This window comes from Saccopteryx leptura, chromosome 6, assembly GCF_036850995.1.
Source record: "Saccopteryx leptura isolate mSacLep1 chromosome 6, mSacLep1_pri_phased_curated, whole genome shotgun sequence".
Lineage (NCBI taxonomy): Eukaryota > Metazoa > Chordata > Mammalia > Chiroptera > Emballonuridae > Saccopteryx > Saccopteryx leptura.
In genome coordinates this window covers 1665179-1688926 of record NC_089508.1, presented here as the reverse complement: position 1 = coordinate 1688926, position 23748 = coordinate 1665179, and the positions used below count along the sequence as shown (strand labels likewise).

Genomic DNA, 23748 nt, shown 5'->3' with positions numbered 1-23748 from the left:
CCAAGCCCCCTCCTCCCAATGGGGGGGACCCTCAGTAGCTTGATCAATTCCAGGTGGGTTTTTTTTATTATTTTTATTTATTTTATTTTATTTTTTTACAGAGACAGAGAGAGAGTCAGAGTGAGGGATAGACAGGGACAGACAGACAGGAATGGAGAGATGAGAAGCATTAATCATTAATTTTTTCGTTGCAACACCTTAGTTGTTCATTGATTGCTTTCTCATATGTGCCTTGACCACGGGCCTTCAGCAGACCGAGTAACCCCTTGCTGGAGCCAGCGACCTTGGGTCCAAGCTGGTGAGCTTTGCTCAAGCCAGATGAGCCCACGCTCAAGCTGGTGACCTCGGGGTCTCGGACCTGGGTCCTCCGCATCCCAGTCTGACGCTCTATCCACTGTGCCACCGCCTGGTCAGGCAATTTCAGGTTTTTTTCAATGAACTGCCTGGGAGTCGCCTGCCCCACTGAGGGCAACCAGCCTGTTCCTGGTCTGCGTGCTCATCTTGGTCACGTGTTCTGGGTTCCGAGTGGGGTGGGATGCTGTGTCCCCAACCCCACGCGACAGCTGTGGTTGTACGTGTTGGCTTCCCTCGGCCTTACGCGTTGGGGTCCCTGCCCCCCAGACCACAAGCATGAGGACGGCACGCAGAGCGATTCGGAGGACCCCGTGGCCAAGGCGGCGGCGGCGGCCGGGGTCCCGGTGGAGAACGGGGAGCAGGTGCGGCTGCAGAGGCAGATCAAGCGGGACCCCCAGGAGCTGCTGCACAACCAGCAGGCCTTCGTCATCGAGTTCTTCGACGAGGACGTGCCCCGCAAGAAGCGCTCCCAGTCCTTCACGCACACCCCGCCTGGGGACCCCAAGGCTGACAGGCGCCGAGGCCCGGGGCCGGCCGACAGGGACCGCCCGGGCGCCCCGGCCTGCACCCGGGGGGCAGGCAGCAGCTCGGGGCCGCAGCGGGCCAGCTCGCTCAAGCGGGAGAAGACCGAGGAGCGGCTGAGTGGCCCCGCGCCCCCCGGCCGGGCCTCTGCCCGCCCCTTCGGCAGCGTGGGGCGCCGCTCCCGCCTGGCCCAGGACTTCATGGCCCAGTGCCTGCGGGACAGCTCCCCAGCCGCCCGGCCGGACCCCGAGAGGGCGGCCCCGGCGCTGCCCGCCCCCCTGACGCCCCGTGAGGCCAGCCCCGTGGCCCCCTCGCCCCCGCCGCCACCCCCCGCCGACCCCCAGCTGGCCAAGGCCCGCAAACAGGAGGAGGACGACAGCCTCAGCGACGCGGGCACCTACACCATCGAGACGGAGGCCCAGGACCAGGAGGTGGAGGAGGCCCGCAAGATGATCGACCAGGTGTGGCGCTCAGCCGGGTCAGTGGGGCGCTTCTGGCCCTGCCTCTCGCTTCCCCACCGGCACTGGAGCTGGACACGGACAGGCTGTGTGTGTCCCAGCCGCTGGCCGCTCTGGCCAGCCGGGTCCTCTGCCCTCCCTCCTGGGGTCTGGGGCCGTGTCCGCGCAGAGGGCAGGAGCTGGGTGCTCTGGCCAGCCGGGTCCTCTGCCCTCCCTCCTGGGGTCTGGGGCCGTGTCCGCGCGGAGGGCAGGAGCTGGACACGGACAGGCTGTGTGTGTCCCAGCCGCTGGCCGCTCTGGCCAGCCGGGTCCTCTGCCCGCCCTCCTGGGGTCTGGGGCCGTGTCCACGCGGAGGGCAGGAGCTGGGTGCTCTGGCCAACCGGGTCCTCTGCCCGCCCTCCTGGGGTCTGGGGCCGTGTCCGCGCGGAGGGCAGGAGCTGGGTGCTCTGGTCCCCAGCCCCCTTGTCCTTCCGGCAGGTGTTCGGAGTACTGGAGTCTCCTGACCTCTCCCGGGTGTCCTCGGCCATTTATCGCCCAGTCATCAGAGGGGACAGAGATGAGTCCAGTGACGGGGCGGCCCAGCGGGTGTCCCTGCTGCAGGAGTTTGCCTCCCGGTCCGTGGGCGTGGCACCCCCGGGGGAGCTCCAGGTACGCAGACCAAGCACAGACAGGGCGATGTCCAGGCGGGGCCCATTTGTCGGGTCCTGTCTGCACCCCAGATTCAAGACGGGGGCTGGGCCCCGGAAGGAGCGTGCTCCCCTGACAGGGGGCTGGGGCCACACGGTGAAGCCTCGGCCGGTTCTGAGCGCCTGAGACCACTCGGGCACCTGTATGTGCTGCCCACAGGCAGGCTGGGGCTGAGCCACAGCTGAACCGGGCTCACATGCAGGTAGTATGTTGGGGTCCCACGAGGGAGCCTTCCGGCTGTTTCTGCAGGGGGGGGATGTGGCAGGCACGGAGATGGCCAGGAGGGAGCCAGGTGCAGGGCGGGGCCGCCGGTGACACACCCTCCCGCCCAGCCCCGGCCGCACAGGGTGGGGCCCCACGACACACTCCTGTCTCAGCAGGGCTTCCCAGCGCCGGGCTCCACGGGGGCTCAGAAGTGGGTGTCCCGCTGGGCCAGTCTAGCCGACAGCTACTCAGACCCGGGCTTGGCAGGCAAGTGGTTGCAGGGCAGCAGTGGGGAGTGGGGCAGGGGGCACGGGGGCTGGGGGGAGGGCAGGGTGGGGGCTGGGGGGCGGCCAGGGTGGGGGCTGGGGGGCGGCCCGGGTGGCCTCAGGCCACTGACCGGGGACAGGGTGGTGTGCTCGTGCCAGCTGCGGCCGGGACAGGGTAGGGTCCTGTGTGCCCAGAGACCTGCAGACCGGCGGCTGCTCTAACCAGGCTGCCCTCACTCTCACAGAGGACGGTCCCGGGCGCAGAGTGGGGGACCTCGATGGAGCCCTGCCCGTCCGCCAGCGACGCCTGCTCCCTCAGCTGCCCAGTGACAGGGCAGACAGCCCCGCTGGCCCTGAGGCCACCAGGAGGAGCGGGCCTGGGCCACCAGAGCTGGGCGGTGAGCTGGCCAGCTGCCTCTTGGGCCAGGAGGATTTGGATCCTGATAGCCTCAGTGATGCCAGCGGCTCAGACGGGGGGCCCCCGGAGGAGAGACGCAGGAGCCCCCAGGAGGGACTGCTGTGGATGAGGGGCCGACACTCACCAAGGGCCTCTGGGGAGCTGGCCCCCAACTCTTTCATCATTGGGGACCAGAACGGGGAGGCCGCCTTTCCCCGAAAAACATCTGCGCCTCCAGGGGAGGTGGAGGGCCCGGGACGGGGGGCCCCGCCCAGCGCCCCGTCGAGGGACAGTGTCTATGTCAGCGCCAGTGGCAGGATGATCATCCAGCTGCAGACAGGGCGGTCCCCACCCGCCGAGGGCCCCACCCAGGCCAAGGAGGCCCTGGCCTTCATCCGGCAGGAGAGCTTCACCAAGGAGCCGGCCAACGGCTCCCCGGCACCGGGCCAGCTCCCGAACATCTCCAGCCACCCCCTCCTGCAGGACCTGGCCACGGCCCGGGCCTCACGCATGGACCTCCACTCCCAGGACACCCAGCTGATCTTGAAGGAGACGGAGACGGCCCTGGCCGCCCTGGAGGCGCGACTGCTCTCCAAGTCTGCAGCAGAGGCGGAGGGCGAGGCGGGCAGCACCCTGGGGCGGCCGGAGGACTCCCTGTCGGGGGACTCCGACGTGGACACGGCCAGCACCGTCAGCCTGCTCAGCGGCAAGAACGGGCCCAGCGCAGCGAGCCCTCAGCTCCTGGGGCAGCAGAAGGAGAAGCCACCGTCCCCGCCAGCAGCGCAGGACCTGGGGGGCACCGTCCTGAGCTGCACCCGGGAGCGGCTCTCGGAGAAGCAGCGTCACCCGGCGGGCCCACCGGACACGGGGCGTGGAGAGCCCGCGCGGCGCCTGGCCGTGCGGCGTGGGCAGGGGTCCCTGGACTGGCCCGAGGAAGAGCGAGGCTCTGGCCTGGCCCACCTACCTGGCTCTGACACGGTCGCCTCCGACCAAGAGACCTCCGCGGCCACCGGGGCGGGGCGGCCGGGGTCTCGCCGAAAACCCACAGCCCCACCGCCATCCCCGGCTGCCCGGGAAGAGCAGAACCGAGTGTCGTCCAGTGCCCAGAAGGTACATCAGGCGCTGACCCGGTCCAACAGCCTGTCCACCCCGCGGCCCACGCGGGCCTCCCGGCTGAGACGGGCCCGACTGGGGGACACCTCGGACACAGAGGCCGTGGACAGTGAACGGGGAACCCCGGCCAGCTCCGAGCCAGTGGGGCGTCCGACCGCAGAGCAGGCCAAGAAGCTGTCTCGCCTGGACATCCTGGCCATGCCCCGGAAGCGGGCGGGCTCCTTCACGGGGCCCAGTGACTCGGAGGCGGCCCCCGCCCGCGCTGGCTTCTCTGGCCGCAGCGTGGACTTGTCCTGCGCAGGCCGCAAGCCCAGCAGGGCTGAGGCTCGGCCCGCCCCTCGGAAGACCGCCAGCCCTGCCACAGCCCCCCGCCAGCCCTTCAGCAGGGCCCGCCCGGGCAGTGCCCGGTACTCTTCATCCAGTGAGTGCGGGTGCAGGCGGGTAGTGGGTCTACAGCTCCGTGTCTCAGCCAGCCCAGGCCCGGCCACCGGGTCCCCATCCCGGCCCCACAGGAGCCCCTGTGCTTGTGGGCGGGCACGTCAGGTGCCCCCCCCCCTGTGGGCATAGGCAGTGGCCTTCCATGATCCCCGGCTGTCCTGGTGTAAGGACAGGAGACCCCGATCATGTCCTGATGTCCAGGATGGAGGGGCTTCTTCCATCTCCCGGGGGGGACTGCTCCCTGTTCTCTGGAGTTTGGGCTTCGAGCTGGGACCCCTGATGGTGTGTGCGGGCCGAGCCATCCATGAGGGCTGGGGGCCTTGGAGGGTGCTCTGCCCCACTGCTGTCTGTGCAGCCGTCCAGGGTGCCCCCAGAGGCCAGACCCTGTGCCTGGGGTCGCTGTGTCCACTTCCCCACCTCACATGAGTAGACTGCAGCCCATGCGTGCAGCCGGGAAGGACAGCACTCTGTGGTCACCAGAGCTGGCCTCCTTCCTGGGGTGACTGGACGTCCACGCCTACTCAGTTGGTCCACCTGCTGGGAGCTGACCGTGCTCCCGAGTGAATTGGTTTGAGGTGTAGACGCTGCTGCTCCTGCCACCCACCCGGACACCCCCTCTCCCCACCCCCATGCTGACTCAGCCTGAGCCGAGCTCCGGAGCGGAGTGCTGCGCTGAGGGGCTCCTTGGAGGACGGGGCAGGTGGCTGGGGACCACGGTGGCTTGTTGGGAACCCTGCCCACGTGTTCTCCACTGTGGGGGAGGCTCAGAGCCAGGCTGGGCTAAGAGGCAGGTGGGAAGACCAGGCGGGTACACAAGGGTTGCAAGGCTCTGCCCACGGGCCGGGCCATGCTCAGCTAGCCTGTAGGCCCAGCCCAGAGCCCCTGCCCAGGCCAGGGCTAACCCACGTGGGGAGGGTTACCCATTCGGGGTGTGGGGGCACCCCTTCCCTGCCACCGAGACACTGGTTTCCATCCATGGACGCGGCCCTGGCCTGTGGATGCCAGGCCGCCTGTCCCCTGCATGTGCCTCCGGGCTGGTGGGGGCCTGCAGGCCCTGGGGCTTAGCTGCTGCGGGCACTGGAGCTGAAGGGCTTTGAGGTGCGGGGTGCCAGCTGCGAGCATGGCCGCCCTGCAGCCTGGGCCCTCGCCGGGCGGGGCTGGGGAGAGCGGGACCCGGGAGCCGCGGGGTGCTGAGCGCTGCTGAGCGCTGCTGAGCGCTGCTGCTCTGCTCTGTTCTCGCTTCTGGAACCAACTCCCTCCCTCAAGGCACGCGCCGCCGGCAGCAGGGCTCGGACTGCACGTCCACTTCCGAGGAGGAGTACGGCTCCCACCACGGCTCCCCCAAACACACACGCTCCCGTGCCTCAACAGCCACGCAGACCCCACGGGCCGGCAGCTCCGCCCGGGCCCGGGCCCCGGCCCCCGGCCTCCTCCGGGACACGGACGACGAGGAGGAGGCGTCCGACCCCTATGGTTTCATTGTACAGACGGCCGAGATCGCGGAGATTGCCAGGTGAGCGGCACCGTGCACAGCACTAGCCGCTGACCAGCTGGGGACCCTCCCCTTGGAGCCAAGAGCACCCTGAGGGCAGGGACGGGGCAGGGGGTCCTCTCCCTGAATGGGCTTTGCAGATGCTCATTGGATGGGTGGCTGGGTGGATGGATGGATGGATGGATGGATGGAAGGGTGGATGGATGAGTGGATGGGTGGATGGATGGAAGGGTGGATGGATGGGTGGGTGGGTGGATGGATGGAAGGGTGGATGGATGGATGGGTGGATGGATGGATGGAAGGGTGGATGGATGGGTGGGTGGGTGGATGGATGGGTGGATGGATGGATGGATGGATGGAAGGGTGGATGGAAGGGTGGATGGGTGGGTGGGTGGGTGGATGGATGGAAGGGTGGATGGATGGATGGGTGGATGGATGGATGGATGGATGGAAGGGTGGATGGATGGGTGGGTGGGTGGATGGATGGGTGGATGGATGGATGGATGGATGGAAGGGTGGATGGAAGGGTGGATGGGTGGGTGGGTGGGTGGATGGATGGAAGGGTGGATGGATGGATGGGTGGGTGGGTGGGTGGATGGACGGGTGGGTGGGTGGATGGATGGATGGATGGATGGATGGATGAGTGGATGGATGGAAGGGTGGATGGATGGAAGGGTGGATGGATGGGTGGGTGGGTGGATGGATGGATGGAAGGATGGAAGGGTGGATGGATGAGTGGATAGGTGGATGGATGGATGGATAGAAGTGTGGATGGATGGATGGATGGATGGATGGAAGGGTGGATGGATGGAAGGGTGGATGGATGGATGGGTGGGTGGACGGATGGATGGACGGGTGGGTGGGTGGACGAGTGGAAGGGTGGATGGATGAGTGGATAGATGGATGGATAGAAGGGTGGATGGATGAGTGGATGGGAGGATGGATGAGGGGTGGGTGGTTGGGTGGATGGGTGGGTGAGGGTTGCATGGTGAATGGATTATAAACAGTTCCCATAGCTGCCCAGCAATAGGCAGGAAAGGTTGGGTGGGTGACGAGCGTTTGGTGTGAAGAATGCTGACCTTCAACCCATGAGGCACCCAGAAGGAGGTGACCAGAGGCAGGTGACTCCTAGGAGAGTGGCCTGTGGGCGCCATCAGGACAAGGATGGTGACTGAGGTCACGGGCAGCACAGGGTGGTGCAGAGCGGACACGAGAGCGTGGGGAGGGGCCAGGGCCAGAGCGCTTGGGATGGCCTAGGGGTGTTGGGGCCGTGACCCGTGCGGGCGAAGGTGGGGAGGGCTGAGGGGCCAGCTGAGGGAGGAGGAGGCGGGGTGTAGGGTCTGGGAGGAAGCCCGCACCTGGGTGAGAGGGGCAGGTTTGGGGGTGGAGCAGGGAGGAGGAGTGGAGGATGGGCCCCAGGATTCCTGCCGTCTAGCTGAGGATGGAGACTAGTCCTCGGTGGACCCAGGGGCCCCATCCCTGCGGAGACTGTAGGGTTGAAGTGCTGAGAAAACCTGAGGGGGGGTCTGTCCCCCCGAGAGTGAGAGGAGTGGGATGGACAGTGACGAGGGGCCCTCTGTCTCAAACCTGGGCTGAGGGCCCCATGGGTGCAGAACAGGCTAGTCCTAGGTCTGGGGAGCTTCAGAGGCCAGTGATGGAGGCTGGAGGCTCTGGCCGGGGGCTTCACAGACAACAGGGCACAGGGAGCTGCTCCTGGTTTCCAGCCGGCCACTGTCCTTTCCTGGGTGGCCTGGGGCCTCTTGGGGAAGTGTGTGCTACCCATGGAGAGGGGGAGGGGACCAGGCTGGTCCTGGGGGCTTGGCCGCCCTGCACTGTGGGGACGTCCCTGGTGGCCTTCCTGGGCTGTCCTGCCTTTCCCCTCTGCCCGATTCTGATGCTGGTCTGTGACCCGGCCCCATCTCCTGCCTCAGTTTCCCTGCCTGCAGAGCAGGGCTTGTGTGGTCTCATGTGCTCTGTGGCTGCCCTGATGTTTAGTCCTAGCGGCCAGAGGAGGGGGAGGGGTGGGGGCTTGGGGGTGTCTCTGTCCACCCTTCCTGCCCTGGCTGTGCCCCCAGCTCCACCCCGCCACACCCTAGGGACATCAGGGACTTGAGCCTCCTGCTGGGAGCCATTGCTGGTGGCCAGTTGGGTGAGGTTTGGGCCGGGCTGGAGGCTGCACACCCTGGCTCTACCCCTCACTCGGCGGCTGGCATGGCCTGGGAGGAGGGGCTCCGGCCCCCACCTGGGGAGGAGAACGTGGAGGGCCCGCTGGGTGGTCCCCTCAGGGTCTGCCTCCTCTCCTGCCGACAGACTGAGCCAGACGCTGGTGAAGGACGTGGCCACCCTGGCCCGGGAGATCCACGACGTGGCTGGGGACGGGGACGCACTGGGCCCCCCCGCGCCCGCCCGGAGCCCCTCCCTGGGCAACACGCCCAGCACCCCTGCCTCCACCATCTCTGCCCGCGAGGAGGTGAGCCCGGGCCCTCAGCAGAGGGCAGAGGCCATGGGAAATGGGCCCTCACCGAGGCCCTGCTTTCCTGGGAGGCCTCCAGCTGCCCTGGGAGCAAGGGGTCTGGGACCTGCTTCTATCAGGGCTGGGGGCGTCTGGGGACCTCGTGTGGACAGGCTTGGGGGCGGTCCTGTCCACCAGCTGTCACAGGGGAGGTGCTGCTCTCCCCACCGGCGGGCGGAACCCCATCCCCCACTGGGCTGACCCGCCCTGGGGCCCCCTCCCCACAGCTGGTGCAGCGTATCCCCGAGGCCAGCCTCAACTTCCAGAAGGTTCCGCCTGGCTCCCTGAACTCTCAGGACTTGGACCAGAACATGAATGACCGCCGTGAAGACTCCCTGGCCAACAAGACTCGGGCTCGGAACCGCGAGGAGGCAGGCACCCTGTCCCCCCGTCCCCTGGCCCGGCTGCTTGCACGGGGGTCCCTCTGGGCCCGGGTCGGGGGGCAGGTGTGCCAAGGGAGCACTCGGCTGCTGTGCTGATGCCCAGTCCTCGCAGGTGATCTTTGATAACCTGATGCTGAACCCCGTGTCCCAGCTGTCCCAGGCCATCCGTGAGAACACGGAGCATCTCGCCGAGAAGATGAAGTGAGTGGCCCCCGCGAATGTCCCACAGGCCACGGGAGCCCCGCCAGGAATGGGAGGGGTCGGGGTGCCCCGCTGGACTCCCCTCAGAAGGGAGCATTGCATGTGCGTCTGGACCGGGCAGGGCTGATGTCCTCCAAGGGCACATGTATGCACACAGACGCGTCCGTGGCTCCCAGAAATGGAACCTGAGCCTGGGCGAGTCCAAGGCCCCTAGGACAACCGCACCCCACCCCACCCTGCTCCCTCCCCCCTGTCCTCCCCAGTCCTGACCCGGCCCAGGCAAACACACACCCTGACACCCACCAGCCCAGGTCCTGCTGCAGGCCTCAGTGTCCCCTGGGGCCTCGGAGGAGGGTGGTCTGGGGAGGCACTCAGAGTCCCCTGGGGCCTCGGAGGAGGGTGGTCTGGCCTCAGTGTCCCCTGGGGCCTCGGAGGAGGGTGGTCTGGCCTCAGAGTCCCCTGGGGCCTCGGAGGAGGGTGGTCTGGCCTCAGAGTCCCCTGGGGCCTCGGAGGAGGGTGGTCTGGGGAGGCACTCAGGTCCCCTGGGGCCTCGGAGGAGGGTGGTCTGGCCTCAGAGTCCCCTGGGGCCTCGAGGAGGGTGGTCTGGGGAGGCACTCAGGTCCCCTGGGCCTCGGAGGAGGGTGGTCTGGCCGCAGTGTCCCCTGGAGGAGGGTGGTCTGGCCTCAGAGTCCCCTGGGGCCTCGGAGGAGGGTGGTCTGGGGAGGCCTCAGTGTCCCCTGGGGCCTCGGAGGAGGGTGGTCTGGCCTCAGAGTCCCCTGGGGCCTCGAGGAGGGTGGTCTGGGGAGGCACTCAGGTCCCCTGGGCCTCGGAGGAGGGTGGTCTGGCCGCAGTGTCCCCTGGAGGAGGGTGGTCTGGCCTCAGAGTCCCCTGGGGCCTCGAGGAGGGTGGTCTGGGGAGGCACTCAGGTCCCCTGGGGCCTCGGAGGAGGGTGGTCTGGGGAGGCACTCAGGTCCCATGGCACCCTCCTCTGCCTGCTCCTGTCCCCACCCCCGCTGGGCAGAATCCTCTTCCAGAACTCAGGGCGTGCCTGGGAGGACCTGGAAGCCAGGATCAACTCTGAAAACGAGGTGCCCATCCTGAAGACGTCCAACAAGGTGAGGCCGGCGGGACAGGGACGAGCAGGCCCCGTCCACCCAGAGCCCCTGGGAGAGGTGGCCCGTGGGTGGTCAGGCTCCCCCTGCTCCATCCGCCCTCCTTCCCACCTCCCAGGAAATCAGCTCCATCCTGAAGGAACTGAGGCGTGTGCAGAAGCAGCTGGAAGGTGGGTGCAGTCCGGGCCCAGGGTCCCCACCGGTGCTCCAGCCTGGGGCAGGAGGGGGACAGGGAGGCCCGAGGACGCGGATGGGAGAATGCGGAGGGGGTATGGGTATGGGTGGCAGGGCGCGGTCCTCTGGCCGCCTGACCCTCCCTCCTCCACAGTCATCAACGCCATCGTGGACCCCAGCGGGAACCTGGACCTGCTGACGGCAAACGGGGGCTCCGCAGGCTCGGCCCAGCTCGGCAAAGGCCGGCCCGCTGCCCAGAGCCCAGCCTCGCCCCCTTCGGCCCTGTCCCTGAGACACTTCCCGCAGAGGGCCACCTGCAGGTCCCCCAGCCTCCCGGACCCCGCCTTCCTCCCCGACTTCCTCCCCGATGCAGAGAGGTTCCTGATCTAGGCGGAGAGGCCCAGGTGGTCCCCGCCGCGTGTGCAAGTGTCCAGTGCCTCCCGCGCACCCCGTCCACCACCTCGGCCCCTCCCGGCTGCAGCCGGCTCACCATGAAGACCCCCACACGTGCCATAACCCCCACCGGCTGGTGCCGTGCCCAGTCCCCCGCCCCCTGGGCCCCCAGCCCGCGCCCCAGGGGGACTTCCAGCCCCTTTCCTGCCCTGCCCGCCTCCCGGCCCAGCTTCTGCTGAGGCCACTGCCAAGGGCCGGCTTCTCGGGCATGTCCCCGCGCCCTCTGCATCACTGTTATTTTTGTCTTGAACTTTCACGGAAAGAGTAGTTTGTTCCATTTCAGCAGCCTCCCGCCTGGAGTCCCCTTCCCCACCCCCGCCTCACAGGCTGGGGGCACACGCTTACTCGGCTTGTCTCTGTGTGCTGGTGGGGCCAGGCAGAGCCAGGGGGCTGACTGTGGGGTCACACAGTGCCAAACAGGGAGCTGGGCGGGGCTCGAGGCCCCAGGACCGGAGGGCTCACAGGCCGGGCAGGGTGCTGTGGTCGAACTGCGCCGGAGTCCAGTGGCCAGGGCAGGGAGGGGACCCGTGGAGGCGTTCGGGGCGGGAACCCCAGCACCTCGATCCTTTGGTGCCAACACATCTGCAGACCCACCGAGCACGTGGGCGGCGGCTGCGGGGGAGGCTGCGTGCTCACGCACACGCCCCACGCGCCGCTGACCGCCAGCCCGGGCACATCTGCGTGTGCTGAACTGCCAGTGACGGTGCCAGGCCCCTGCCCTTGGCTTCTGGTGGCGCTGGGTCAGCTGGAGGTGGGCGCCAGACCAAAGTGGCTGCAACCAGGCTTCTGGAAACTCCTGAGGCGACACACTGTCTCCCCATCCTGGGTACTGGGCATTAACGGGGCATCGACAAGGAGCTCGGGCCCCATGGGCCCCTGATCCCCTGGGGTGGGGGTAGGGACAGCTCCCAGGAGCAGTTTTGTTTTCTCAGGATTCTGTTGGTGGGAACATGCCAGGCAGTCCCTCCTTGGCGGGGGGCTGGTGTCTCTGGAGCCTCTAAAGCCAAAGAGCCCTTTGCTGGGTGTGTGAGGAGGTGGGGAGGAGGGAAGGAGGTCTCACCTCCACCAGAGTGGTGGGTGAGGGGACGCGTGCACCTGCCCAGCCTCTGCACGAATGTCGATTGCAGGAGGGACGGACGGCTGGGGGTGCCACCACTCCCGCTGGACGGAGGCCCCATGGGCTCTTGTGTTTACATTGGGCGTCCAGTGCGTGGCCCGTGCCCCACCTGATGTTTACGTGTGTGAATGGCCGTGGGGACCCCGCCCGGCCCCGAGAGCCTGTGGTGTCACTCAGAGGAGGAGCTAGTCCTTGTCCCCCACCCCGTGTGCCCCATGCAGCCACCCGCAGCCCGGTCGGTCCCGGAGACAAGCAGTGGTCACTGCTTCTCTGTCCACGAGACCCTCTCCAGCCACACCACACCACCCCCACCCCACGGGATCACTCACTGTACAATGTTTTTTTTCATTCACCAATTCCTGTCCCCCCCCCCCCCAGCCCTCGATCTGGGATTAGTAACTTATTTGGCTTTGCGGAGGCTCCTCTATGTTTGTCCTCAGGTGGTCTCTGGGTGTCTTTCAGAAAAAAATGGTTATTTTATATTGATTTGTCATGGAATTTGTTCTAATAAATCATTCTATCATGTGGCGACATCCTGGCAGCAGCGCCCTGGCCTCATTCCTCACGGGTGATGTGTGGCTGGCAGGCTGGGGAAGGCTTGGCCCCAGGGGGTCGTCTCCCTTCCTGGGCTGAAAACTGATTTGGTCGCTCAGGACCAGGGGCTGCTGCAATGCATAGGCATTGCCACCAGGTGGCGGGCTAGGTGAGAAAGTAAAGCGGGGAAATTTCCAGATGTTTGTTCTTCAAAAAGGAAAGTTCTTTTACTCCAGCCTTGAAGTCTGCGACGTCCAAGAGCACCCTCCGAAGCAGGCTGCGAGGGAAGGTCACGGGCTCTGTGCGCCAAGCCAGCTCCCCCTGTGGGGGGGCCTCTGACCCCCCCACTCTGTGCTGATATCACCCCACCTGGTGCCCACAACCCTGCATCTTCTTCACGTCGAGGGCCATCAGGTCCCCTGCCACCAGCTATGGGCAGGACCTCAGGCAAGAGAGACAAGCAGAGCTGGAGCAAGTGGCCAGCATGCCGGGAGCCCACAGGGCTGACCACCACCAGCGCCTGCTCACTAGGTCACTTGACCAGCAGAGCACTTGTAACTAACGCAGCAGTTTCCCACGCCAGTTCTGTTCCCCCACCACGCCAACGCTGTTCCCTGTCCCCCCAGCCCTGGGGCACCAGCTCTGTTCCCCAAGCCAGCAAAGTTCACCCTGACTGTGTCCTGGAGGTGACCCCAAGGCCAGACTGGGACAGAGGGCCCAGGAAGAGAGTGAAGGGGTCTGGGGGCCATCGTTCCCTATTCGCTTCCTGGGCCACCCACACTGGCCCCAGGGTTCCCCTGTTGACCCTGACCTTGGGAACTGCTACCCATTTGAGTGGCGGGTAGGGGAGTTCACCCTGAACCCTGTAGCCCCTGTCCTGAATAGGAGCTTATGAGGGAACTAGGGCAGACACCTGGGCCTCATTCGATGTGAATGGGGCTATTCTCAAGCTCCAGTCTGGGGGGCAACAGGCTCCTGTACTCAGGGAGCCCCAGTTGGAGGGGTTCGGGGTGAGACCGAGCCCCTTGCTGGGGCTAAGAGCCAGCAATGTCTAGCTAGGCCTGCCTTTACAGACGGACCAAACAGCAACCCCACCCACATTCGCCAAGTGGAGATTCGTTTCCCAGCCTCTCTTGCAGCTAGATAGTCATGTGCCTAAGTTCTCCATCACAAAGTAGAAGTAGAAGTGTCCTGCGGGACTTCCAGGAAGTCTCGACGATGTCCTTTATGCTCTGCTGGGAACAGAAATGATGGCTGAGCTCCAGCAGCCACTGGGGGACCATGAGGCTGCCGGTCAACTCTGGGGACACCAGCAAAGAGCCAGAGAGACCTGCCTCCCCAGGGCTGTGGTGCCAATGCCATCTCTAGGCCAGCAGCCCCTTGAACCTAGTTAGTGTGAGAGAGAAACTATTTCAATTGAGCCGCGGTTCCCTGGGTCCCCGTGGCTTGCATGAACCCTAACGGATACACAGGCCTGTGCTGGGAGTGGTTCCGCTTCGGGGAGGTGGAGAGAAAGAAGAGTGGTTTTTCTCTGGAGGCAGAGAAAGTTCTCAGCCCCACCCTCACGCTGGGCCACCCTGCTGCTGATGTCATTGTCATCGGTCGGTCGGGAGTGCAGAGGGAGGTGCTCAGGACGAAGAGGAACTGACCCGAGAGGAAGCACAGGCGAGCGGGCTGGAGGCAGGCGGGGGAGCCTGCCCAGAGAGCTGAGGGTGCCGTCTGGAGCGGGAGCCAAGATGGGCGCTGAGGCCAGACCCCCAGAGGTGAGTCCAGCGGAGCCAGGGCCTGGCTGGGGAGCCAGGCCAGAAGCCCTGGGCAGGCGGCTGGGGGCCGCCTCCCTGACCCCACGCTGCCAGCAGCCCCAGGCCCAGCGGGTCTCGGAGCCCACAGCCTGCGGACCACCCGTTCCTCCCCAAGTTTCCGCAGCAGGACCGCCGGGCCTAAGGGTCTCCCGGTGAGTTGGTAGCGGGTCCTCTCGTCCCAGCAGCTGCACCCCGCGCCCTGCAGGGCAGGGGGGCCCTGCACCCTCAGCTGAGACCCCAGATGCCGGCCGGATCCCACAGCTGCCCACACGGGACTTGGGGCTCAGCTAACCCCGGGGGCTGCTTCTCGGTCCATCACAGTCCCGAGATACCAGTGCTGGTGGGCCATTCTCTCCCAGCAGCTGGCCCCACCCTAGGGACACATGGCGGGGGGGGGGGGTCTCCAGGGCTGCAGTGAGTAAACCACAGGTCTGCGGCCACCGAGAGCCGTCCTGCAGGCTGACCACCGCGGTTCCCAGGCTGCTCCCTGTGACCAGCCGCCCGCTCTGGGATGAGTGGGCTGGGCAGTGCCCCAGAGACCGGCTCCACCGAGATGAGGCTGCGCTCGGACCTGCCAGCTTCCCTGCAGCACGGAGGGGGACGGGCCCGCTTCCCACGTGGCGCAGGCTCAGGGAGACTGTCTGAGGGTGTCTCTGGAGCTGCCCTCGCCTGGCCCCCCGGCCCGGGCCTCACGCTGGTCTCTCGGAGAGTCTGTGAGGCTGCTGCTGGATCCCAAATCCCCACTGGGAGGAGGGAGTGGCAAGCCCCGCCCCCAGCTCAGCTCGTCCAGGTCAGGGGGGAGCACCCTCTGGGAGTGGGGAGGCCCCTGACTCCCCTGTGTGGGGACTTCCCAGCAGGGAGGCGTGCCAGCCTCTGGGGTCTCTGGCAGAGGCCCTGCCCTCGTCCTGGCTTCCACCCCTCCCCCCATAACAGAGCAGACTCAGACCCCAGGTCCAGCTCCTGCGGCCACCCCTATCCGGGTCAAGGCAGGCCAGAGTGTCCCAGGAGGGACACCCAGAGACACCTCTGGGCGGGCTGCTCCTGGCCCCTTCCCCACCAAGTCCGGGGAGGGGGGCAGGGCTGTGCACCCCACCCACAAAGGTGTCAGAGGTTGGCTGTCCAGGGTGACCCAGTCACTACCTATACACAGGCCCTTCCCTGAACCCTAGGGAGAGCACATGAACTCAGGGGCACCTGCTTGTGGTGGCATTCGAGGCCACGGTGGGGAGAGGCCCAACTCCGGCAGGGCCCAGCTGGCCTGGCTTCAGGCTCCTTGGGAGAGTGACCCCTCTGTGGAGACCAGACAAGTCCTCTGTCCCCAGATGTCTATAGAGTCCTACTGTACAGATACAGCCCCTGGATAGCATCTCAGGGCCCCTGACTCAGCCCACTGCCCCCTGGATAGCATCTCGGGGCCCCTGACTCAGCCCACAGCCCCTGGATAGCATCTCAGGGCCCCTGACTCAGCCCACTGCCCCCTGGATAGCATCTCGGGGCCACAACTCAGCCCACAGCCCCCTGCTTAGCATCTCGGGGCCCCTGACTCAGCCCACAGCCCCTGGATAGCATCTCGGGGCCACAACTCAGCCCACAGCCCCCTGCTTAGCATCTCGGGGCCCCTGACTCAGCCCACAGCCCCTGGATAGCATCTCGGGGCCACAACTCAGCCCACAGCCCCCTGCTTAGCATCTCGGGGCCCCTGACTCAGCCCACAGCCCCTGGATAGCATCTCAGGGCCCCTGACTCAGCCCACAGCCCCCTGGATAGCATCTCGGGGCCACAACTCAGCCCACAGCCCCCTGCTTAGCATCTCGGGGCCCCTGACTCAGCCCACAGCCCCTGGATAGCATCTCGGGGCCACAACTCAGCCCACAGCCCCCTGCTTAGCATCTCGGGGCCCCTGACTCAGCCCACAGCCCCTGGATAGCATCTCAGGGCCCCTGACTCAGCCCACAGCCCCCTGGATAGCATCTCAGGGCCACAACTCAGCCCACAGTCCCCTGGATAGCATCTCGGGGCCACAACTCAGCCCACTGCCCCCTGGATAGCATCTCGGGGCCACAACTCAGCCCACTGCCCCCTGGATAGCATCTCGGGGCCACAACTCAGCCCACTGCCCCCTGGATAGCATCTCGGGGCCACAACTCAGCCCACTGCCCCCTGGATAGCATCTTGGGGCCCCTGACTCAGTCCACCTTGGGCCTCTCTGCCCTCTCCATGAGCCTTTCCCAGCGAGGACAAGGATTGCTGCAGTTCTAGGGAGTGAGGGCACACAGGGGCCCGGCCCAGGAAGGGAAATAGCTATTTATAGATCTGTAACGAGGGTCATGCTGGAAAGCAGAAGTGACCCTCACACTTACTGCCTTTGCGGTTGAAACAAGGAACTGAGATTTTGACACCCAGACACCCACCGAGAGGGAGACCGAGAGAAGGGAACACACACAGCCGGTCACACACACACACACACACACACAGGACACCCACCGAGAGGGAGACCGAGAGAAGGCAACACACACAGCCGGTCACACACACACACACACACACACACAGTCACACACACACACACAGGACACCCACCGAGAGGGAGACCGAGAGAAGGCAACACACACAGCCGGTCACACACTCACACACACACACACACACACACACACGACACCCACCGAGAGGGAGACCGAGAGAAGGCAACACACACAGCCGGTCACACACTCACACACACACACACACACACTCACACAGGACACCCACCGAGATGCACACAGACACTAGGGAAAGCCAGGGGGTCGAGCACCTGCAGGCCAGATGCCTGGGGCAGGGCCAGCGGAGTGGAGCCTAACACTCCGGGGTGACCCTGGGCAGGAGTGGAAAGGCCTCAGAGGGTTCAGCAGGTGTCCGTAGGGGCTCCACAGCTGGGGGTGTCTCCAGTGTCCAGCCGCTCGGGAACTGTGGCTAGAGCTCCGGATGACACCAGGCTGCCCTGTGCAGGTGCTGAGACCTCTCCAGAGAGTGCTGGTGGCCCTTGTGTGGCCCGACCCCCCCGCGACCCGCAACTCCCAGAGAAGAGAGGTAGGACTGGGGACCAAGGGAGGGACTCAGCAGTTTCACGGGCCTGTGGGGAGAGTGGCGAGGACAAAACCAGCCACGGGGGAGCCTCAGGGGCACCCCCAACCAGAGAGCGGCTCCGAACCCCACATCCCTCTGTAGGGGACCTGGGGGAACAGCCGGCGACCGTGTGGCCACCTGATCCCAGCAGCACTGCAGGCTTGGGCCCTGCTCTGGGCCCTGCTCCCCTCTCCCTTGGCCAGTGGACACCCCCTGCCCCCAGCTGCAGGCCCGGCCCGGCCTGGCCCTCCTCGGGAGCTGAGGACCCCTCGGGGACACTTTCAGCAATTGCAGGTCCTGGGAACACTGGCTGTGCTGTGGTCTGCGGGCATGACTCTCACCTTCCTCCTGTGGCATGTGCCCCGTCTGCCCTCTGAAGAAGCGCCCGCCTGGTCCTGGGGAGGTGACTCCAGCCCAGCCGGGGAGCCCCTGGAGGGGAGGCAGTTCCCACGGCAGCTGCCGGACGCTTGCCAGTGAGTGGGCTAGCGGGTCTGCCGGGGCGTCCCCCTGGGGAGGGCCGTAGGTGGCTAAGCACTGCCCTGTGCCAGCTCCTCTCAAAAGACGCAGGTTCCCAGAGTGAGTCTGGGGAGGAGGCCCCGGAGCGGGGCGCTGAAGTGGGGGCCGGGTAGGGGGTGGACCTGAGGCGCTCTCTGCAGGAGCTGCAAGGTGCCCCCTGGGGGCTCCGACAGGGCAGGTGGGCCTGGGCCTACCTGGGCGGGGGTGTGGCGTCTCCACGCCCAGCCCTGGGAATGGCATCCACTCCCATGTGCAGAGAGGGGTGCTCCCCACCCCCAGGGCCAGCCCTTCCCTCCAGGTCAGCCCTGACCGCCTCCAAGGTCCTCGCTCTGCTAGCTCCGCTGGGCCTCAGACGCAACGGCTCCCCCTGGGCAGCATCCCAACTCGGGGTGCAGCCTGGACCCCCACTCCGCCCTGCCCTCAGGCCCTTCCCTGGCAGGCTCCTGGGGGTCACCACCCCTTGCGGGCTTGCTGGGCTCAGGTCTGCCCTGCCCAGTCTGGGGGGCTGCCGCTCCCTGCCCCGGGGCCTGGGCTCTGCCCTGGGGCCATGCTGCCGGCCGCCCCTGTGGTCTGGCCAGCGGGGTCAGTGTGAGGGATGGGCACTCGCTCTGGGACCCCACCGGCTCCATCCACAGGCTGATCCTCGTGGAGAGCACCCCCCAGGACCTGGCCTTCGCAGCCGGCAGCCCATCTGCCCAGCCCACAGCCCAGGCCTGGCTGCAGCTGCTGGACACTGCCCAGGAGAGCGTCCACATGGCCTCCTACTACTGGTCCCTCACGGGCGGCGACATCGGGGTCAACGACTCGTCTTCCCAGCTGGTGCGTCCTCCCCCCCCACACACACACACACACATAGTTGGGTCGCCCATCGGTCTGACTCCAAGCTGTGGGCAGTCGGGTGGCCCCTGGAAAAGATCCGGGTCGCTCCTAGCGGGAGGCGGCCACGGGCCGGCCTGCAGGCAGCGCTCACCGCGGGTCTGGGCTCGCAGGGAGAGGCCCTTCTGCAGAAGCTGCAGCAGGTCCTGGACAGGAACGTCTCCCTGGCTGTGGCCACCAGCCGCCCGACGCTGGCCAGGAACTCCACTGACCTGCAGGTCCTGGCCGCCCGAGGTGAGTGCCGGCCCGCGTCTTCTGCACTGGGGGTGAGCGGGGGCTGACCTGCTGGTGCCACGGACAGGGACGAGGACGGCGGGGCGGCCTCCGGGAGAGCGGGAAACACCCCGTGCTCCCCCCAGGATACCCGGAGGGCAGGCACTCAGGGCTTCACGGGACCAGACTCGTCACAGAGTTGGGGGTGTCCTTTCCCACGGGGCACACAGCACAGGGTGTCCCGGGGTCCTGCCAAGCCCAGCCGCTCTGACCTGAGGAGGGAGGCTCAGCCCGGCAGCAGGAGACAGTCAGCTTCATTCATCCTGGTAAAGCGGCTCTAAAGCCAGGCTGCCCCCCCGGGGGGGGAGGTCCCAGGCCAGTCAGTGCCTCAGTTTCCCCACCGGTACAACAGGGGTGACCGTAAGCAGCACCCACCTAGCAGGACTGTGGTGAGGAGAACTGAGGGGTTTCCCAGCTGCAGAGAGCTGAGGCTCACCAGGGAGCAGGGCTCACTCACTCTGCCATCCTGGACCCTCGGGCAGGTGCACAGGTGCGGCAGGTGCCCATGGGGCAGCTCACCGGGGGCGTTCTGCATTCCAAGTTTTGGGTGGTGGACGGGCGGCACATCTACCTGGGCAGTGCCAACATGGACTGGCGGTCCCTGACACAGGTGAGTCCCAGAGCCCAGACAGGGGAGACCCCACCACCACCACCACCACCACCCCCCCACACACCAGGGGCTCTGCCTGCTATCCCCTGTAGCTAGTCACCACATGGAACCCCGGGTGACACTGTCATGTCTATCATGTCACCGTAGTGGGGACCCATTCCAGGCTGGTCCCGTAAGTAAGTTACAGAGTTCTGCACAGCCCGAGGTGAGTGCCGGCCCGCGTCTTCTGCACTGGGGGTGAGCGTGGGCTGACCTGCTGGTGCCACGGACAGGGACGAGGACAGTGGGGCGGCTTCAGGGAGAGCAGGAAACACCCTGTGCTCCCCCCAGGACACCCAGAGGGCAGGCAGTCAGGGCCACCAGCCACCAAGCCCACGCCGTGGAATCTCACTCAGCAGTCAGCCTGTCCGGGCAAGCACACAGACGGGCAAAGCCTGATCCCTTTTTGGAAAAGCGATGCGTTAAAACCCCATCCAAGAACGACGGTGGGGAAGGTGGCCTGCGTAGCGCTGGATCGGGGAGAGAAGAGGGATCTTTTCCCTCTGCTTTGTGACTTTTGGGTAATAAACAGATATGGCTTTGATCCTTAGAGGCCACAACGAAGTCACACAGGGACCGGCTGGGCACCCCACCTCAGAGCTCCCCCAGCACCGTGTGTGTCTGTGAGGGATTCCTCCTGGGGATGTTGCCAGGGGAACCGGCCCCCGGTGTGCGGGCGGCACCCTGCCCGGTGCCCCCCACCCACCCCCACCCCCACCCCCACCCCAGACCTGAGGGGAGCCCCCTCCCACAAGCCGCTGCCCCTTCCCTGCAGGTGAAGGAGTTGGGCGTGGTCATCTACAATTGCAGCCGCCTGGCCCGAGACCTGGAGAAAACCTTCCAGACCTACTGGGTACTGGGGGCGCCCAAGGCTGTGCTTCCCAAACACTGGCCTCAGAACTTCTCAACCCACTTCAACCGCTTCCAGCCCCTCTGGGCCCGCTTTGACGGGGTGCCCACCACAGCCTACCTCTCAGTAAGAGGGCCAACCAGACCCACCCATGGGAACCCTGCTCCGCCCAGGGCCTGCCCTGCAGTCACCACGGGGGCCCCCCTGGGTCCCCGGGGAGGGGCGGGCCCAGGCAGTGCCGGGAGGCAGGCCTGCTCCCAGGAGAGGGTGCGGCCATTACCAGCCACAGGAGACAGGTGGCCTGGGGGGTGCTTGGGGGTCTCCAAACACACTGCCAGGTGGGGTCAGGGGGCTTGAGCTCAGGACTGGGAGGTTGGGGAGGACCGGCTCGCCCAGCAATCCTGTGCTCTGTGGGGAAGGGGGCCAGCCATGCCCCCGCAGCAGATGCCCTTCCCTCAGGGCCCCGCCCTCCGGCCACATGGCTGGCGTCCAGCTGGGACCTGGTGTCAGGGTGGCCCTGAGCCGACGTGAAGCGCTGAAGCCTTGCCTGTGCCAGGGAGGCCAGGGCCGGCCCCTTCCCCTCTCACCTTTCTAGGCAGCACCTTTGTCTTCCCCCTGGACCCCAAATGCTGAAGGGTGGGTGCTCGGGGAGGGGTGGGTGCTCGGGGAGGTCTCCCGAGTCCAGGAACCAAGTGGCTCAGGACAAGGGGCCCGGCCTCAGGGACCTCTCCCCCCCCCCGCAAGGCCTCGCCGCCTGCGCTCTGCCCCCAGGGCCGCACGCGGGACCTGGATGCGCTGCTGGCAGTGATGCGGGAGGCCCGGCGGTTCCTCTACGTCTCTGTGATGGACTATTTTCCCACCACGCGCTTCACCCACCCGGCCAGGTGGGGCTGGGCGGAGCCGGCGGCCCCGGAGGGTGGAGGCCCGCTCTGCTCACGGTAGCTCCAGGCAGGGTCCCGGCTGGCCTGCTGACCTTGACCCTCTGCTCCTCCCCAGGTACTGGCCAGTGCTGGACAATGCACTGCGGGAGGCGGCCTTCAGCAGGGGTGTACGGGTGCGTCTGCTGGTCAGCTGTGGGCTCAACACGGACCCCAGCATGTTTCCTTACCTGCGGTCCCTGCAAGCCTTCAGCGACCCCACAGTCAACATCTCTGTGGACGTGGTGAGGACCCACTCCCTGGGCCGGGCTGGGCTGGGAGAGGGTGGTCCTCCTCCCCTCCCTGACATGCTCCTTCTCTGTCCCCAAAGAAAGTCTTCATCGTGCCGGTGGGGAACCACTCCAACATCCCGTTCAGCAGGGTGAACCACAGCAAATTCATGGTCACAGACAAGACAGCCTACATCGGTGAGCTGGGGGAGGTCTGCGGGCAAGCGCTCAGGACCCTTGAGTTTTTTGAGGGGCACCAACAGAGTGGCGTGACACTCACAGGCCACACAAAGCCGCAGAAAGGGGGACATGCCGCCGGCCGTGACCAGGCCTGGGTGCTGACGGGGGCACTGCTCTTCGGGCCGAGGACAGAGGGGCTGCGGACAGGGTCTCCACAGGGACTCAGCAGCTGAGGACCACACACAACCATCTCAGTTGTCACCTGTCCCCACAGGACTGGGCCAGGCTGGAGGGGTCTGTGGGAGCCCAGACACCCAGCACCTTTCTCCTGCCCACCCCCCACAGGCACCTCCAACTGGTCAGAAGATTACTTCAGCAGCACCTCCGGTGTGGGCCTGGTGGTCAGCCAGAGGGCCTCCGCTGCCCGGCCAGGGTTCAGCACCATGCAGGAGCAGCTGCGGAAACTGTTCGAACGAGACTGGAACTCCCGCTACGCCGTGGGCCTGGATGGACAAGCCCAGGGCCAGGACTGTGTGTGGCATGACTGAGGTCCAGCTCCTGGCCTTCACAGTTCTTGGTGGACACTGCTCCCCACCAAGCCTCCCCATCTGTCCCCTAGTCTGGGCTCCAAGCAGTCCTTCTGCACAAGCCATGGTCAGGGTGAAGACTGCCCAGTGCCAAGTGGTACGAACTATTTGCTTTCCTCCTGCTTTCCCCATACAGCCCAGTTAACCCCCCACCTCCTCCAGGGAGCCCTCCAGGATGCCTGATTCCCACAGAACAGCAATCCTGACCCACAAGTGGGGCCTCTGGAGTATGTGTGCCTCCCCGTCTCTCTGTGTGCGTCTAATGCAGGGCTGGAGTTCAGACTCCAGACCCTGGGAGGAGCTGTGTCCACATGGCAGCCAGGTGAGGCTGGCCATGGACCCCACCTTGCTTCACTGCCATAGGGCCCCTGACTCCTGTCAGTGCCCAGCCCCAATCCACAGGAACCCAGGGGCCCCACATATGCCCCGACCCATTGGCTGGGTTGGGGGAGCAGGAACAGAAAGAAGTACTGGACCGCCATGACCACTAGGCAGTTGCCTATATAGCAGAGTGGGACCCCGACCTATGTGGAAGGATTGGAGAGGAGAGGCGGGGGCGCAGGACTGTGGGGGCGGGGCTTCAGGGGAGAGGCGGGGCCAGGACTATGGGGGCGGGGCTGAGGGAGAGGCGGGGCCAGGACTGTGGGGCGGGGCTGAGGGAGAGGCGGGGCCACGACTGTGGGGGCGGGGCTGAGGGAGAGGCGGGGCCAGAACTGTGGGGCGGGGCTGTAAGGGAGAGGACCGGGGACTGAGCTGAAGGAGGTGACAGCCCCATTGGAGCTCACCCTACCTTGGGAACCACCTGAGCACCTGCCCTGCAGAGTCAGGGTCTGACTTCTGTCCCAGCCCTTCCGTAGGAATGCTAGATCAGACGTCTGTCTCACCTGCTGGCTTCTGACTCAGGCTGTGAGCCCACCTGCCCTGGTGGAAGCCCCCAAGGTCCCCTAAGGCGGGATGGAGCTTGGGACTGGCTCAGTGGTCCGAGGGACATTGGACGCTGAGGGAGCTGAGCAACTGGATGCCAGGGTCCTGCTTTCCCACATCCTGGGTTGCACCTTCCTGGCCCCCACCCAACCCCAGTCCTCTGCCCCTGGGAGAGCTGGGTGGGTTGGTGTTGGACACCTCAGACACTACTTTGTCTGTGAGGAAGCGTCCCCAGAGCCAGCCTGCTTCCCTGCCCAAATTCCCGAGAATCTGAGGGGCGTGTTGGGGACCCATGGAGCCTGGCAAGGGGGCTGGTCTGCATGTGAGCTACACTGACCAAGCCAGGCAGGCACCTCCCTTCCCTGCCCCCGAGTAGCCACCGTCCCAGACCCTGCTGATTCTTGGGGCTGTCTGCTGTGGCTCCGGGG

General features: G+C 66.2%; 2 protein-coding genes across 6 annotated transcripts in view; both read left to right on the top strand.

Annotated features, from left to right (window-relative positions):
• CEP170B (centrosomal protein 170B) overlaps positions 1–12412 on the top strand; it is a 29143-nt gene extending 16731 nt beyond the window's left edge. For 2 of the 5 annotated variants that reach the window (XM_066344505.1, XM_066344504.1), the window contains exons 9-19: positions 622–1337; positions 1812–1982; positions 2399–2492; positions 2737–4422; positions 5706–5952; positions 8242–8401; positions 8671–8814; positions 8939–9027; positions 10049–10142; positions 10258–10309; positions 10468–12412. In XM_066344505.1, coding sequence (XP_066200602.1) covers positions 622–1337; positions 1812–1982; positions 2399–2492; positions 2737–4422; positions 5706–5952; positions 8242–8401; positions 8671–8814; positions 8939–9027; positions 10049–10142; positions 10258–10309; positions 10468–10703 — 3689 coding nt within the window. In that variant the 3' untranslated portion in view covers positions 10704–12412. The remainder of the gene's footprint in view (positions 1–621; positions 1338–1811; positions 1983–2398; positions 2493–2736; positions 4423–5705; positions 5953–8241; positions 8402–8670; positions 8815–8938; positions 9028–10048; positions 10143–10257; positions 10310–10467) is intronic. The other 3 variants (XM_066344508.1, XM_066344506.1, XM_066344507.1) reach the window with 3 other exon arrangements.
• A 1646-nt stretch (positions 12413–14058) lies between these two features.
• Positions 14059–22959, top strand: PLD4 (phospholipase D family member 4). Its single transcript, XM_066341411.1, has 11 exons — positions 14059–14180; positions 17202–17282; positions 17604–17791; positions 18470–18653; positions 18824–18944; positions 19466–19593; positions 20408–20608; positions 21227–21366; positions 21479–21644; positions 21731–21827; positions 22155–22959. The coding sequence occupies exons 1-11, from the start codon at positions 14154–14156 to the stop codon at positions 22355–22357; spliced, it is 1536 nt and encodes a 511-aa protein (XP_066197508.1). The 5' UTR covers positions 14059–14153; the 3' UTR covers positions 22358–22959.
• Positions 22960–23748: the final 789 nt, after the last annotated feature.

What these genes read in the sequence shown, in the direction of transcription:
- PLD4 (XM_066341411.1), top strand. Translation starts at nt 14,154, where the DNA reads ATGGGCGCTGAGGCCAGACCCCCAGAG. An exon ending in GCAACTCCCAGAGAAGAGAG is followed by an intron (nt 17,283 to 17,603) that starts GTAGGACTGGGG and finishes GGACACTTTCAG; the next exon opens with CAATTGCAGGTCCTGGGAAC. An exon ending in ACGACTCGTCTTCCCAGCTG is followed by an intron (nt 18,654 to 18,823) that starts GTGCGTCCTCCC and finishes CTGGGCTCGCAG; the next exon opens with GGAGAGGCCCTTCTGCAGAA.